Raw genomic sequence first — 14,839 nt, forward strand, 5'->3', positions numbered from 1 at the left:
AACCTGTCCAGTTCTGTTTCATATTCCCCCACCCTCCTTTTAATTCCTTCTTTCTTCCCAAATCCACCTTCTGATTCACTTGCCTTTCTTCATGCTTTCTCTGTCCCATTCCGTAATGACAAGACTCCAGAGCTAATTCATCCTGCCATTTTTCAATAGTCACATGGCAGCCAAGTCCTAAAAGCAATTTTTCCTGAAGAATAGCAGGAAGTGAAAATATCCACACCATCCATCACAAGACCTTTAAGTCTAAATTGGTGGGCAGAGGTGGTAATGTTTCTATTTCAGTCCACTAGGGATAAAGCTGAAAACACCATGCTGGGTGCCAAAGAGTTTTGAGAGGAGGTGGTCAAGGGCTAGGACCCTGGTGAGGGTTTAACTCTCAGTTCCACCACTAACAAGTAGCCTTGGGTCATTCGATTAACTACTCTTGAGTCTCAGTTTTCTCAACTATCAAGTCACTGTGGAAAATATGATAATTCATGTACTTAGCATAATATTAATACACAGCACAAAAGTCATCAATAAATGTTACTGTGACTTCTCTGAGACAAAAATCTGGGAATGGGTGGCATGGAACAGGTCAAAGGTAATATGAAGGGAGGAGGGATAAGCTTTCACTATGCCCAAACACATATGTGCAAGTGTGTTGTGTGCAAGTCACTTCAGTTGTGTCTGACTCTTTGTTAGCCCATGGACTATAGCCTGACAGGTTCCTCTGTCCACGGAATTCTCCAGGCAAGAATACTGGAGTGGGCTGTCGTGCCATCCCCCAGGGGATCTTCCTGACCCAGGGATCGAACCTGTGTCTCTTATGTCTCCTGCACTGACAGTCAGCTTCTTTACCACTAGCACCACCTGGGAAGCCTGTGCAATATTTAAGTACATTCTGATTTAACAGTGTGGAATTACTATCTGCAAGCAGCTGGACATGCCCATTTCCACAGTTAAGTATGAAGAAGAGCCAGATTCAAACTCAGCCCAGGAGATCAAAAAAGGGACAATGATGAGTAAAATGAGCTATGTAATCCTGAGTAGGCCTTTATTTCTCCTGTAGAGTAACTACAAATTAAATGTCTGTGGAGAGACCAAGCACAGTGGTCTAAATATTGGCCAAAGAAAATGATGGTGGGACTTCCCTGGTGGTCCAGTGGCTAAGACTCTGCGCTCCCAATGCAGGGGTCTGGCTTCAATCCCTGATCAGGGAACTAGATCCCACATCCTGCATCTAAGAATTTGAATGCTACAATTAAGAGTTCGAATGTCGCAACTAAAGATCCCACATGCCACAACTAAAAATACCCTGCAGCTACAAAGCAGATCAAAGAGCCTGCATGCTGCAACTAAGACCAGGGCAGAACATGAAAAGTTAAGAAAAGAAAAGAAAATGATGGTAACGGTTAACATCCATGGGGTGAACCAATCCCTGAAAGAACATTTAATTTCACGTTTCAGTTTTAGTTATATCACTAATTAATTTCAGGGATAAAGTTTAAATTGTGACTGAATATAGTTCCAGTTTTCACTTTTTTAAATTAAAAACATATGAGCACATGAACTATTTTTCTTCCAATTTTGATAATAGAATAGTTCAAAAGTATAAGTTAATCTGATATTAAGCTCAATTAGCAACATTTACCACCTTAAAAGTCTTATATGATAATCAGTGGAGGTAGCTATGTGTATGAAAAGCTGATTTTCTTAAGAGCCCAGCAAATTTTTTTTTTTATTCTTTTACACTTTTATCTTTTAATCATGGAGAAAAAAGAATCAGATGATGAAACAGCAAAGTAACTCGTTTTTCATGCTAGCACCCTGTTCATTTGCACATATTTTTCTGGCGAAAACCCCACAATACGCCTCAGTTCTACAATCATCTAGTGCTCTTCCTTTGCCTCCCTATCAGGCAATTAATCACACAGACGAATATCTGCACACTGAAGTCTTTAAAAACTAAATGGTACATATCTGTTTAATTAATATCATAGACATACAGGTTTTTTTCATGGATATACGTATGTGTATATTATGGACATCTAATCTACATTTATTTATATTTCATATAGGTACAACTGAAAAGCATGATGCTCTTTATTGATTCCACCAATTATCTTGCTTTATGTAACCTCTACCCAGGAAAGCTACCTATTTCCAGGATAGAATAGTTCGTGATTTCTAATTTGTCTTAACTACACTAAAAAAAGTATCACAATGCAAAAAGTATCACAATGCATATGTTTATCAAATCATCACTTAAAATATTTCAGTTTTGTCAACTGCACTTCAATAAAGCTGAGAAAAATATAAAGTGATTACAACTAAATTGTCAATTTAAGATTTATTAAAGTACTAAACACCTTTGAAGGCAAAAGGCAAGTGTTATAATCTGCTGCTGCTGCTGCTGCTAAGTTGCTTCAGTCGTGTCCGACTCTGTGTGACCCCACAGATGGCAGACCACCAGGCTCCTCTGTCCACAGGATTCTCTAGGCAAAAATAATGGAGTGGGTTGCCATTTCCTTCTCCGTCATGCCTAATATAAAATCTTACTTTGTGACTTTATTTCCCTTTTCCTATTAACACAATTGTCAGATTTTGACAAAGTTTCTAGATCATAGATTTCAACTGCATTTTTAATAGACAGCTAGCTGGCATAAAGAAGATGAAGGATTCTTTTCCTCTTTCACAACTAGGAAATGAAATAACAACTAATGGCTCCCATTAAGCAAAATAAGGAATTAGCGGCTTGGTCAAGAAATAAGCAACCTTCTCCAGCCACTGCCCCACACCTGATCACAGATGCAGACAGACTAAAAACAACCAAGTCCAAAATTCAAACAAAATCAATAAAATCCTGATTCTCTGAATGCCTGGAAATGAAGTGTTAGAATTTTCTGCTGTCCATTTTGACCCTCTTTGATAAAAAAATTTATGAAATGTTTTATGAATTATAATGTCATTTTCTGTGAAAACACACTTATGGACATAACTAATGAATCATCATCTAATGGATATGGAAGAGATGACAAACAGAATGAATTTTCTGACTTTCAGTTATAACTTAAAATTCTTTTGTTGAATAACCCTGATATCAAACTGCTGTGTCATTTGCTTTTCTCTCTCAAAAGCAATCAGTCAGATACACCTGCAGTTGTTTATGGTTCTGGTATCATCAGGGTTTTAATACACATTATCCTTGTGAGAAAGGTTGACAATTTTAGCAGTTTAGTAAGAAATCTGCACTGAGAATAAGGTTTACTGAATTCTTTCAAATGCCTAAAAGCCTACAATGCCATATGTGAAAAAACTGTTTACAAATTTATAGATTTTTCTGACATCTGAATAAATCACTAAAAACAGCATGACTATCGTTAATGTTTGTTTAAAATATTTCTTAAAATTCTAAGCATTTGTCTTCTCTATTAAAAATACAGCTTACAGATTATCTATGAATTTAAACATATGAAAAATACCAGATAATTGAAGAGAACAAAGTAGGATCTTAGTTTTGTAAGAAAGAAAACATAGTAATCTTTCCTCACACCGATTCTATGAGTACCTGTCCAGAAGCTACCTTGTTCCCTGGAGTGCTGCCTACCGCCCCAGGGGAAGCGGGCAGAAGGAGTGGGGGGTGTGGGGAGGAGACCTAAGCAGCACAAGGCCACCCTCTGTGGCTCTGACGGTCGACTAGGGAAGCAGACTCATCGATGTGGCAGGTGCCAGGCGCAGCTACCTTGTTTAAGAGCACCTTCTCCTGCGCGGATGAAGGAGATTTCATTGGAATCCACCATGTGATGTGCTCCATCTTGCAGAACAAACCGGAGCCCAGAGAGCTTGTGACCAGACAAAGGGCCCTTCTCGCAGGCATCCAAAAACCCCTGTTAATGAATAAGCTTCTTGAGTGTCTCTTCACTTGCAGATGCATTAAGAAAAACCCTCAAACATTTTAGTATTCAGAAGTTTAACATTTTCATGTATATTTAATTTTTTTTTAATTTCTTTAAAGTTGAACAGCCTATTTAAGCTTTATTATTGTGGAATGTAGATAAACAATCCTTTGGAACAGTCTATTACTTAAAGGTATGAAATGGTTTGAAAACGATGCTGAGTGTTAGCCATCACTTTCTCATAACCTAATATTCAAGAATTACTAAACTCTCATGATACATTGTAGATTGAGCATGATCTTAATTTTACAAGGCGTAAACAGAGGAAAGGCAAATCTAAGAAATTCCCTAAAGTAAAACTTTAATCAAAACTGACATCTTATCAACAGCTGTGTCTTAAGCTCCTACTCTATACCTATTACTGCTCTGACTCACTGGCAGACCACTACATAATAATTTTTGTGCTACACAATGTTAGAACTAAAATTAAAAACTACTTTCATTTTTCCAAAGCAATTCTTTTAAGACACAGCTTTACTGAGATATAATTGATATACAATAAACTAGACATATTTCAAGAGTGCAATTTGCTATGTGTGCAGTTCTTTTTCATTCATTAAATACTTGCAGAGCTGCTACAATTCTAGTTACACAGTTGCACATGTAGTACAATATATTTCTGACACTTCAAAACTGTAAACTCTGAATGCTGTAAAATATCTAAGCTTTCCTTCACCTATCTTAATCTTGGAGAGTAAAAGATAATTTAAATTTGTGTGAATGACACATTCATTTGTGTGAATGACAAAATACTGTTTTGAAATTAAGTATAATGGATGATCACAAAAACTGCTACCACAATTAATGCTAAAACCAAAATCATGATCTGTTAATAAAGACTTCTAAGTTAAAAGTTTTTAAAAAATAACCTCAATCTTTATGAATAGACAGTTGCTAAAGGTTTACAACAGTCTTAAAGCCAGTGATGTAGAAAGCTAGCAAAACACAAATAACCCCTTATATGTGCAAAACACCTCACAATTCCCAAAGAAATGTCAGAGTCTTATCCAATCTTTGATTTTGTGAGGGGTTCGGGATTAAGTACTGTATGCTCAATTTACAAAAGAAAGTGGCTCTGAACACTGTGATTTATGCAAGGACATATTAATCATTAGCAGAGATAACAACACACGCAGGTCCTGGGAATCTTAACGCATGACCATTCTACTACAAGGGTACTACATGTAAAACTTTCACAAACCCCTAATGACTACTGAAAATTTCAATTGCTAATTATAATCAATCAAGTAGTTTCAACTTATCAAGAGAAATGTAATAACTATGATTCAGAGACAGAATGATTTCCTCTCATTGTCATAGCCTATATTTATAGCTCTTGAACTTAATGATTCTAAACCAGATGGAGAGCTTAATCAGATAAAGAAGCAGGACTGGAACAAAAATGAACCACAGAATACATGACAGCAATATGATTTGATATCTAATACACTTTTTTATTTTTTTCAATGCAATAAAGGCTTTGTTTGTTTTTACCTTTTCCACAGCAGGCACAAACTGCTTTGGTACATTCGACCCAAACGTTTCATCGGAAAACTCCAACTTAGTGTAGTTCTCTGGGTCCAGAGGCTCCAGTACACCTATCACTTTTCCAAACTGGCCTGCACCACCTGATTGTTTTTTATGTGTAAAGTCAAACCTGAAAGTAATATGAGAAGAAAAAAAAAAATCAACATAGTGTAATTACCAAAATGAATAAACTCCTACTGAAATGAAAAACCACCTCTCATCAATCTTACTTCTTCCTTCAAATAGGATGGCCTTGCTATAAAATTTTATTATAGAATTTATTTAAAAAGGAATTCGCTCCTTTCTGTTCTTACTTAGAGGTGGGGTACTCCATCAAGTAATTCATGGTTTTAATTCTGCTAATTTATCTGAATTTCACAAGTAGAAAGTAAAAGCATTAAAACAAAAAGCCAGTGGAAGGTTCTTATTCTAACCTACATTCCAAAAAGCTTACCCATTTTCTTTTGCAAACAGGGTTCTGTTTCCCTGGGACACAGGATTCTGTCCTGAATCTCTCTGAGGACAGTTATCTGAAAATAGGAGTTATGCAAGTAATTCATTCAGACAATTATTTGATTTTACAACTTGGACACTATGGACTGCTGCTGCTGCTAAGTCGCTTCAGTCGTGTCTGACTCTGTGCGACCCCAGAGACGGCAGCCCACCAGGCTCCCCCATCCCTGGGATTCTCCAGGCAAGAACACTGGAGTGGGTTGCCATTTCCTTCTCCAATGCGTGAAAGTGAAGTACGCTCAGTCATGTCCGACTCCTAGCGACCCCATGGACTGCAGTCCACCAGGCTCCCCCATCCATGGGATTTTCCAGGCAAGAGTACTGGAGTGGGGTGCCATTGCCTTCTCCGTGAACACTATGGACTTAAAAAATACAAAAAGAGGAGTTTCAGGAAAGATAACTAACACCTGAAAATGATTAATGGCAAAATCATCACAATTAACATAAGTCAAATCCTCCAAACAGACATATATATATAGACACAGGTCAGTGTTTACTTCAAATTATTAAAGACAACATTAATAAGATGGCATAAGCATCTTGCATGCATATTAAATATATGTAAATATAGGCTACTATATCACTCAAAAAACATTTCATGAGTTTCTACTGTCTGCAAGGCATTTTTCTTTTAAACTGCAACCTTCCTCAAGACCATAAGATGGAAGAAGCTGGCTGCTTTCAAAGTTGTCTACAGATAACTGCAGGTAAGTGGACATTAATGAACATCTGTTCCTGCATAGAGATCTGTGAATGGTTTGGCAGAAGTAAATAGCAATTTCAGTAAGAGATGTCAGCTTGGAATGAGTTTTCATAGAAAGCCTAAGTGTGAATGTGCCTGATGAATTGCCTTTAAATAATGTTGCAGTTGCCAAGAGTTTCAGGATGGGCTGGTGAAAACAATGCTGAAAGGTAAACAGATATCAGAACCAAAAGAAGGACAGCAGAAGAGAAATAACTGCCAAATCACCACAGAATTACTAAGGGATTTCAAAATGGGTCCACTGACATATTCTTAGGTGTCCTCACGTTCTCCAAGACAATGTAAATTTTGTTTTCAATTTAATAATAATATCCATACAACATACTCTAGATCTGCGCTGTTTATATGGTAATCACTAACCATGGATATTTAATTGAAGTTAATTAAAATCAAATAAAATTTAAAATTCAATTCCTTAGTTGCACCAGTCACATTGCAAATGATCAACAGGCCAGTGTGGAGAGTGGCTGCTGTCCGGGACAGCGCACCGCCAGAACATTTCCACTGCTGCACAAAGTTCCAATGGACAGCAGTGCCCTGGAAGACCAGCTTACAAACGAGTTATCCATGCAGTTTCAGGGATCCTGGCTGAGTTTATAACCAAGTGGATGCCAAGTAAGAGGATGCAAGTGCCAGGCTTGTGCTAAGCGCTTTTTATGGACTCTAGTACTTATTCTTCATCACAGACCCATGAAATAGGCACTATTTTCTTACCATTATTTTACAGGTGAGAAACCTGAGGGTCAGAGAAGCTAAGTAACTTGCCAAATGTGACGCAACTCTTAAGTGGCAGAGCCAGAATTTGCACCAAGACCAACAATCAAACATGCTTCTAGAAGGACAGTAAGAATGTAAACGGATTTACACATAATGCATTCAACTCAAAAGCCTTATAAGGACACTGCACGAAGAGATTTTCCTAGAGCTTAGAGAAGCGGAAGAACTAAGACATCACTTGGTAGGCAGTGAATACACATGCTGAAGGTAAAAGAATCCATGCTCTTGTGGTCAGACCACTGGCTTTCTGTGAAAGAGTTTCATTTTGGCAAAACATCATCTCTCACATAAAAGTTAATGTTAATTAGAATTGTGTTGGTTTTACTGTTTATCTTATTTTGTAGATTTATTTTGACATTATAGTCTTACCAAAGTTGCAAGCCATAGGTGTTTTTACTTATTTTCATATAGCTATTTAAAACAATAATTAATTTGCACGATCCCAGAGACTTATAATTGGAGAAGGAAATGGCAACCCACTCCAGTGTTCTTGCCTGGAGAATCCCAGGGACAGGGGAGCCTGGTGGGCTGCCATCTCTGGGGTCGCACAGAGTTGGACATGACTGAAGCGACTTAGCAGCAGCAGAGACTTATAATAATTTTGCTACTTTCAAGGTAACTCATAAATTATTAAACTTTGAGGATAATGATCTCTTGATTAACCATTAATGAAATTTTATGAAGAAACTAAGATCTCAAGGAATCTATAGGGATAAGATTCTCTTAATGCAGTTTAACATCTACACAGGCAACTTAAAGTTTTTACTATGTGCTTCCCTCGTGGCTCAGTCTGCAATGTGGGAGACCTAGGTTCGATCCCTGAGTAGGGAAGATCCCCTGGAGAAGGAAACAGCTACCCATTCCATATTCTTGCCTGGAGAATTCCATAGACAGAGGAGCCTGGCACTTTACAGTCCATGCAGTTCAAAGAGTCAGACATGACTGAGCAATAATATAATAATTATATTTTTAAAAGAACCTAAATTGGTATGTGTGTTTTTAGCAAATAAACGCCTGATATTGTCTGTCACCCAGTACCTCTATTACTAGCCTTGATCTACAGAGATGGTAATTATATCCTTAAAGCTTCAAACTGATGACTTTGGAGGGCTCACATATTGTATTTCTCACAACTCTAACTGGTAATAACACAGGAGATGTTAACTAGCTGCATGTGAAACTTAAAAATTTCATTTTCAGCAAAAAGATCTATGTAATCAGAATGTATTTGACCCCTCTTTCTTGGGCACTATCAAAGGAGCACATAATTCACACAGCTATTAAGCACACACACAAACAACTATCTAAGAGGTTGGCTGTTAGATGAATGAGTCACTGGCCCCTCCATCAAAAGAAGAAAAACAGCTTTCAATTTTTCAGAAAAAGCCTGAAGAGAAGAAGGGAAACCCTTTCTCTAGTTACTTGACAGCTGTTGGCTAATATAACTAGAAAGGATGGGAATGCCTTACTACTTACTATTCTTAAAAAAAAACAATCTATTTACTCCAAAGACTTTATTAATAAATAAATTTAAAAGGGTATTTGAAGAGGAGAACACAATACAAATACATTTTTAACTTTTTTTTTTTTTTAAAGCAACACAACATATATATCTATCCAAAGAACCTTCAACACCCATTTTGGGAAAAATACCTAAGAATCTTTATTTCTAAGCCAACAAGCTGCAGTGTCAGTTTGGTTACATATCTTTAGAAAACAAATCTTAGCTGCCAGTTCAATAACATTTCTTAAGAACAGTCTAGACTACAGTGCCTTTAAAGGTGACAGAAAAAGGTAATTAAGAGATCTGGAGAGTAAGAACGCACTGACTACTAAAAGTTTGTGCTTCCTTAAGGAGCTTTTAAAAAATGCTTTTGTCAGAAGTACTTAAATGCAGTGCCTTGTATAAACTACGTTTTAATCCTCTTTCAAAGTGATCCAGAAAGTTGGAAGCGTGGTGTGCTCAAAATCTTGTCTTTCTAAGATTAGCAAAGGAAGAGAAGGGTCCAAGTATCTTTTAAAATCCCCCTGCCCTAAATTACATAATCCTCCAAATTAATGCTATCGCTTGCAGTCTTTCAAACCCTGATTTGGGCAGAACCAGTCCAACATCACAGAAAGCTGGGGATGAGCAAGATTGTTCCTGGAAAGGAGAGGGAAAAGAAGGAATCACAATCACTCACTACCAGGAGCTCCTCTGGACTTTGCCCCGAGCCTGACACTGTGGATGGTAGATAAAAGAAGTTGCTCCAGACTTTTTTCACGGAGACGGAAACTCGAAGCCCCAGAGGCGACGCTGCAGTAAGGCAAAAGCCAGAAAGCCCCTCCCCGCACTTCTGTTAAGGTTGGTAAAAGGAAGGATGTAGTCCCGGACAACCCACCCCCAACCCCCGATTCCCTCCCTACCCCCACTTAAAGGTGGAGGGGGCTCTCAGTGCAGGAACCGGAGAGTAATTGCAGGCGGCATCAGGGCGGGGCTCCACAAGGGGCCCTGGCCTGGAGCCAGCTCCCAGGCAGTTGCTTTCAGAATAGGAAGGAGGGAAGAAGGAAGAGAGCGGGAAGGAGCTGGTGACCCCGCCCCAGCCCACGCCCAGCCCCAAGACGGCGGGAGGACTCTTCCGGCTGGGGTACCCAGCAGCAGGCAGGACGGGGACGGGGACGCGGACGCTCGCAAGTCCAGCGAACACTCAGCAAGAATGGAAATCCCTCCGACCCACTACCCGGCCGCCAGGGCGGCCTCGGTGGCAGAGAGCTGCATCAACTACCAGCAGGGGACTCCCCACAAGGTGTTTCTGGTGCAGACAGTCGAACAAGCCAGCCTGGAGGTGAGTCAGGCAGAGGGCGGTGCGGGCACCGGCGAGCGTTCCCTCCATTCCCTCCGCTCCCTGCTCGTCTGCTCCCAACTCCCCCAGACACCATGCCTGTTTCGGGTCTCACTGCTGTCGTCTCTCTAAAGAAGCTGGCATTTCTGGCATTTCTCTAGTCTCTGGGGGCAGCTCCGGGGCTGTTTATTGTTTTCACAGGGAAACACACAGATACAGTTTTTATGGGCACTATTATAAGGAAATGGATAAATGTTCTAAGTTTGCGGCGGCTTCTCCCCTTTTCCCAAGTGAAACCTATAGGAACAGTTTTCAAGTTTCTTAAAACTGGTACCACGTTTCTCATCTACTGCTCCAATCTGGACCAACAAAAGCTCTGGTCTTGCCTAAGATTCATTGCCTAAATTTTAAGACCAATTGTTCATTTAACCAAAACGAAGTCAGAATGAAGGAACTGTGGGCTGAAGCTTCACTTCCACCACCCAAACACTACTGCTGTTGACTGCTGTGGGTGATGGGCTCTCTCTGGCTAACGGGTTAAATTAAGTGCTATGCTTAAGACCTTAGCAACCACTAAGCTTGTTTCCATTTTACTGAAATCTAATGGATCTGACAGAAGTTTAACTTCCAACAGTCTGTAAGAGCTGACAGGGAGTACATATTTCAAAACCACACCAGGTAACATAATTAGGTATAAACTTTCAAATTGTATCTTGATTCAAAAGTGAAGTACCTAAATGTTTGTCTTAGTTATAAAATTTATTAAAGTCTCATTCTGCAGGTCCACTAATACACAAGTAAAAGCAGTATAACATCTCTAATCACTTTGCAGTAATCTGACTCAAAGTGGAATTCTGTTTGGAGGCTTTATGAAAAATCTTTTCAGTGGGTATCCTATTTGTCATCTTTAGAATTAAAAATGTTAAAATTTCTTATGTGGAACTCAGGGTCACAGATCCAGATGTCAGCGTTCTCTGATGATTGAAAATGAATTATAACCGATTATATATGCTTTTATCCCACTCTTGTTCTCATCCAAAATAACCCTGCTTAGAGGACCTGCTAAATTAGACATCACACACATGGTGACATGCCTTGCTCAAGGTCTAAGGCTTTAGTCATTTACCTCCAACAGTCAGCTTCCCCTGACCCCATCAAAAGAGAATGGATTCCTCTAACAATATAAAGACTTCATTTGTTGTTATAAAAACACATTTTCTTAATTTTAGGATATTCCAGGAAGAGGACATAAGTACCGCCTTAAATTTTCTGTGGAAGAAATTATCCAAAAAGTAAGTGAAATATCCTTTATTATGAAATAAAATTTGATTCCTTACATTCCAGGTCACCTCTGCTGATCAAATCATAGGATTGATTTGGTTTTTTGGGTTTTTTTTTTTTTTGAGAAAAAGTTGTGAAATTCCTGCCTCAAAAAAAAAAGAAAAAGATCACCATACAAGGGTTAGTTTTTACTTTTTGTGTATTCTGAGATACACTTAGTTTTCTATTGAGCTATTTAGAAGAGGCTCTAGATACTTCAATATGAATAAATTTCCTTTGAAAATGTTATATATGCATAGGTCAGTGTGAATTTATGCGAATAATATGAAGAAGTGAAATACTTAACTCTCTAATCATCATTAGGTGTTTTTTATTTCTGTCTCATTCTGTTTCTTTTATTTAAAGAAAGCAAGTGCTTTTAGTTATTTATCAGCAACAGAAAGGCCAACTGATACCACTGTGTTCAGATTAGAATCCTTCAGTAATGGGGCAGGGACAATTTTAAAAATTATACACCTATCTAATTATTAACAAGACAAACTTAAAAGGAAGGAACTGCCACTTGTACAATAACCATCTTGAAATTTTAAAAAGCTTGCCCATTTGTTAAGCATAAGTAAGAGATACAGGCTAACAGAGAGAGATCCACTAAAAGGCATCTGAGCTGCTAGACGAATATTCATCTTTATAAAGCAGAACCAATGCTACAATCTTCTCATTTAAATCTGGATACAGATTGAAGAATCTGAGTTTGAGAAAATTTCTGTTATTTCAGGAGGAGAGAAGAATAGAATGACTTAATAAAGTCAGACTAAAATCTGCCTTAGAGATGGACTTCCCATTACTACTAAAATACAAAGTTTTCAACGAATTTACAAGATTATGAGACTTTATAAGTTATAAACTAAGTTACCTATTTTAGCTACCTCTAAGAAAATTGACTTCCCTAGTGGCTCAGATGGTAAAGCGTCTGCCTATAATGCAGGAGACCTGGGTTCGATCCTTCGGTTGGGAAGATCCCCTGGAGAAGGAAATGGCAACCCACTCCAGTACTCTTGCTTGGAAAATCCCATAGAATGAAAAGCCTGGTAGGCTACAGTCCACAGGGTTGCAAAGAGTCGGACACGACGGAGTGAGTTCACTTCAAGAAAATTACTGGGCAACCATGAATTAGATACCTCTGAAATAGGCACATTCAAGTCCAGTCTGAAGTAATACCATAGGGGGACAATGCTTTAAAGGTTCTATCTCAAAGAATAATAATTAGTAATGGATGTCCATCTACATGTAAAGACCTTTTGCAAAATGTTTCAAACAGGAAGTTACAGTGAACTGCACAGCTGAAGTACTGTACCCTCCAACGGGACAAGATACTGCACCAGAAGTCAACTTCACATTTGAAGGAGAAATTGGGAAAAACCCAGATGAAGAAGATAACACATTTTATCAAAGACTCAAGTCCATGAAGGAACCACTAGACGCACAAAATATTCCAGGTATATAAATATACAGCAGAGGAAAATATTTTTTCAATTTTAAAAACAGTATCAATTTACCTGTGCTCAAAATTGTTAAGATGTTTACATTATGCTGGAAATAAACTGACTTTCACAAAAATATTCATTACTAATCTAACAACAATAAAGGCCTTAGGACTTTATAGACATAGCTTAATTACTTTCTGCACACATTTGAAGAAATGTAAGAAATGACTTAGAATTTATATTTTAAAATTTATATTATAAAAATTTATATTTATATTTCACTATGGAAAATAATTCCATTTATCCTATAAATATTTCCTTCACCAGACAGTTTTGGAAATGTACCTCCAGAAATGAAGCCAGTTCGACATTTAGCCTGGGTTGCCAGTGGTTATATAATATGGCAAAATTCTACTGAAAATACATGGTATAAAATGGCAAAAATTCAAACTGTCAAGCAAGTGGTAAGTAATTTCTATAAAATACACTCTAAATAGGTTCAATATTTACAAAAGGTGTCATAATTCATGATGGGGTAACTAGTGCCCCTTCAGTCATTCTGTATTTTCAGTAGTGAACTCAGTATTTGAAGGAGAGGTCAGTTACCAAGGCTGGAGAAGGTGAAGCTGCAGTTTCCAGTGAAGTCTTCAGTTATAATTTGGCAATGGTTTTTGTGTGCAGCTTAATACAGATCATTTCCTTTGGCAACCTAAGTTTTGTGTTCTGCTTACTATAATCATATGATACTGAAACTACCTCTGCTTTTTTCCTCTCCTCAAATGTTAGTGCCAGAGCTAGATAGAGGGATGACACGTTCCCCACCTGTATCCGCCAAAATAAAATATTAGCATCTCAGTCTCTGTGAAGCTTGCTGCAAACAACTGTCTTTGATAACCCATCCAAGTCATAACTGCCCGCCTCCTATCTTGTTTGTCGCTAGCATGTACTTTAAGTCTGACAGAACTACTCCAAACTGCCTCTTTCTAGACCTTAAAGAGATTAAAACAAATTGAGTTTAGCTTTATTAAGAGGTTTAAAAGAAAAAAAATATATATATATCAACTAGTAGTATTTAATGGAATGCAAGAAAAAGATTCTGTAAGAGAAAAGCACTTTCCATTGGATTATCTCAGTTTGTTGATAACAAAATGCAAGAAAGCTGGAGCACCTTTACTCCACAAACTTTTGCAACTACCTATCAGATACCTTTGGGCTAGATCACACATAAGTAACCTTCCTGATCTTTCAGTTCAGTTCAGTTGCTCAGTCGTGTCCGACTCTTTGCGACCCCATGAATCGCAGCACGCCAGGCCTCCCTGTCCATCACCAGCTCCTGTAGTTCACTCAAACTCACGTCCATCGAGTCAGTGATGCCATCCAGCCATCTCATCCTCTGTCGTCCCCTTCTCCTCCTGCCCCCAATCCCTCCCAGCAGCAGGGTCTTTTCCAATGAGTCAACTCTTCCCATGAGGTGGCCAAAGTACTGGAGTTTCAGCTTTAGCATCATTCCCTCCAAAGAATACCCAGGGCTGATCTCCCTTAGAATGGACTGGTTGGATCTCCTTGCAGTCCAAGGGACTCTCAGAAGTCTTCTTCAAAACCACAGTTCAAAAGCATCAATTCTTCAGCACTCAGCTTTCTTCACAGTCCAACTCTCACATCCATACATGACCACAGGAAAAACCATAGCCTTGACTAGACAGACCTTTGTTGACAAAGTAATGTCTC

The 14,839-nt window shown here is 38.5% G+C and overlaps 2 protein-coding genes across 2 annotated transcripts in view; one reads left to right on the forward strand and one right to left on the reverse strand.

Moving 5' to 3' along the window:
- GFM1 (G elongation factor, mitochondrial 1) overlaps window positions 1-14,839 on the reverse strand; it is a 50,863-nt gene that overhangs the window by 3,722 nt on the left and 32,302 nt on the right. The window contains exons 14-15 of the mRNA XM_010839856.1: window positions 5,439-5,601; window positions 3,731-3,875 (exon numbers count right to left, since the gene is read on the reverse strand). Of these exons, the coding sequence (XP_010838158.1) occupies window positions 3,731-3,875; window positions 5,439-5,601 (308 nt within the window). The remainder of the gene's footprint in view (window positions 1-3,730; window positions 3,876-5,438; window positions 5,602-14,839) is intronic.
- The window catches only part of LXN (latexin), an 8,767-nt gene continuing 3,641 nt past the window's right edge, over window positions 9,714-14,839 (forward strand). Inside the window, exons 1-4 of the mRNA XM_010839855.1 lie at window positions 9,714-10,349; window positions 11,576-11,638; window positions 12,946-13,123; window positions 13,439-13,575. Coding sequence (XP_010838157.1) covers window positions 10,221-10,349; window positions 11,576-11,638; window positions 12,946-13,123; window positions 13,439-13,575 — 507 coding nt within the window. The 5' untranslated portion in view covers window positions 9,714-10,220. The remainder of the gene's footprint in view (window positions 10,350-11,575; window positions 11,639-12,945; window positions 13,124-13,438; window positions 13,576-14,839) is intronic.

This window comes from Bison bison, unplaced genomic scaffold (genome assembly GCF_000754665.1).
Source record: "Bison bison bison isolate TAMUID 2011002044 unplaced genomic scaffold, Bison_UMD1.0 scf7180017864135, whole genome shotgun sequence".
In the NCBI taxonomy this organism is placed as follows: Eukaryota; Metazoa; Chordata; class Mammalia; order Artiodactyla; family Bovidae; genus Bison; species Bison bison.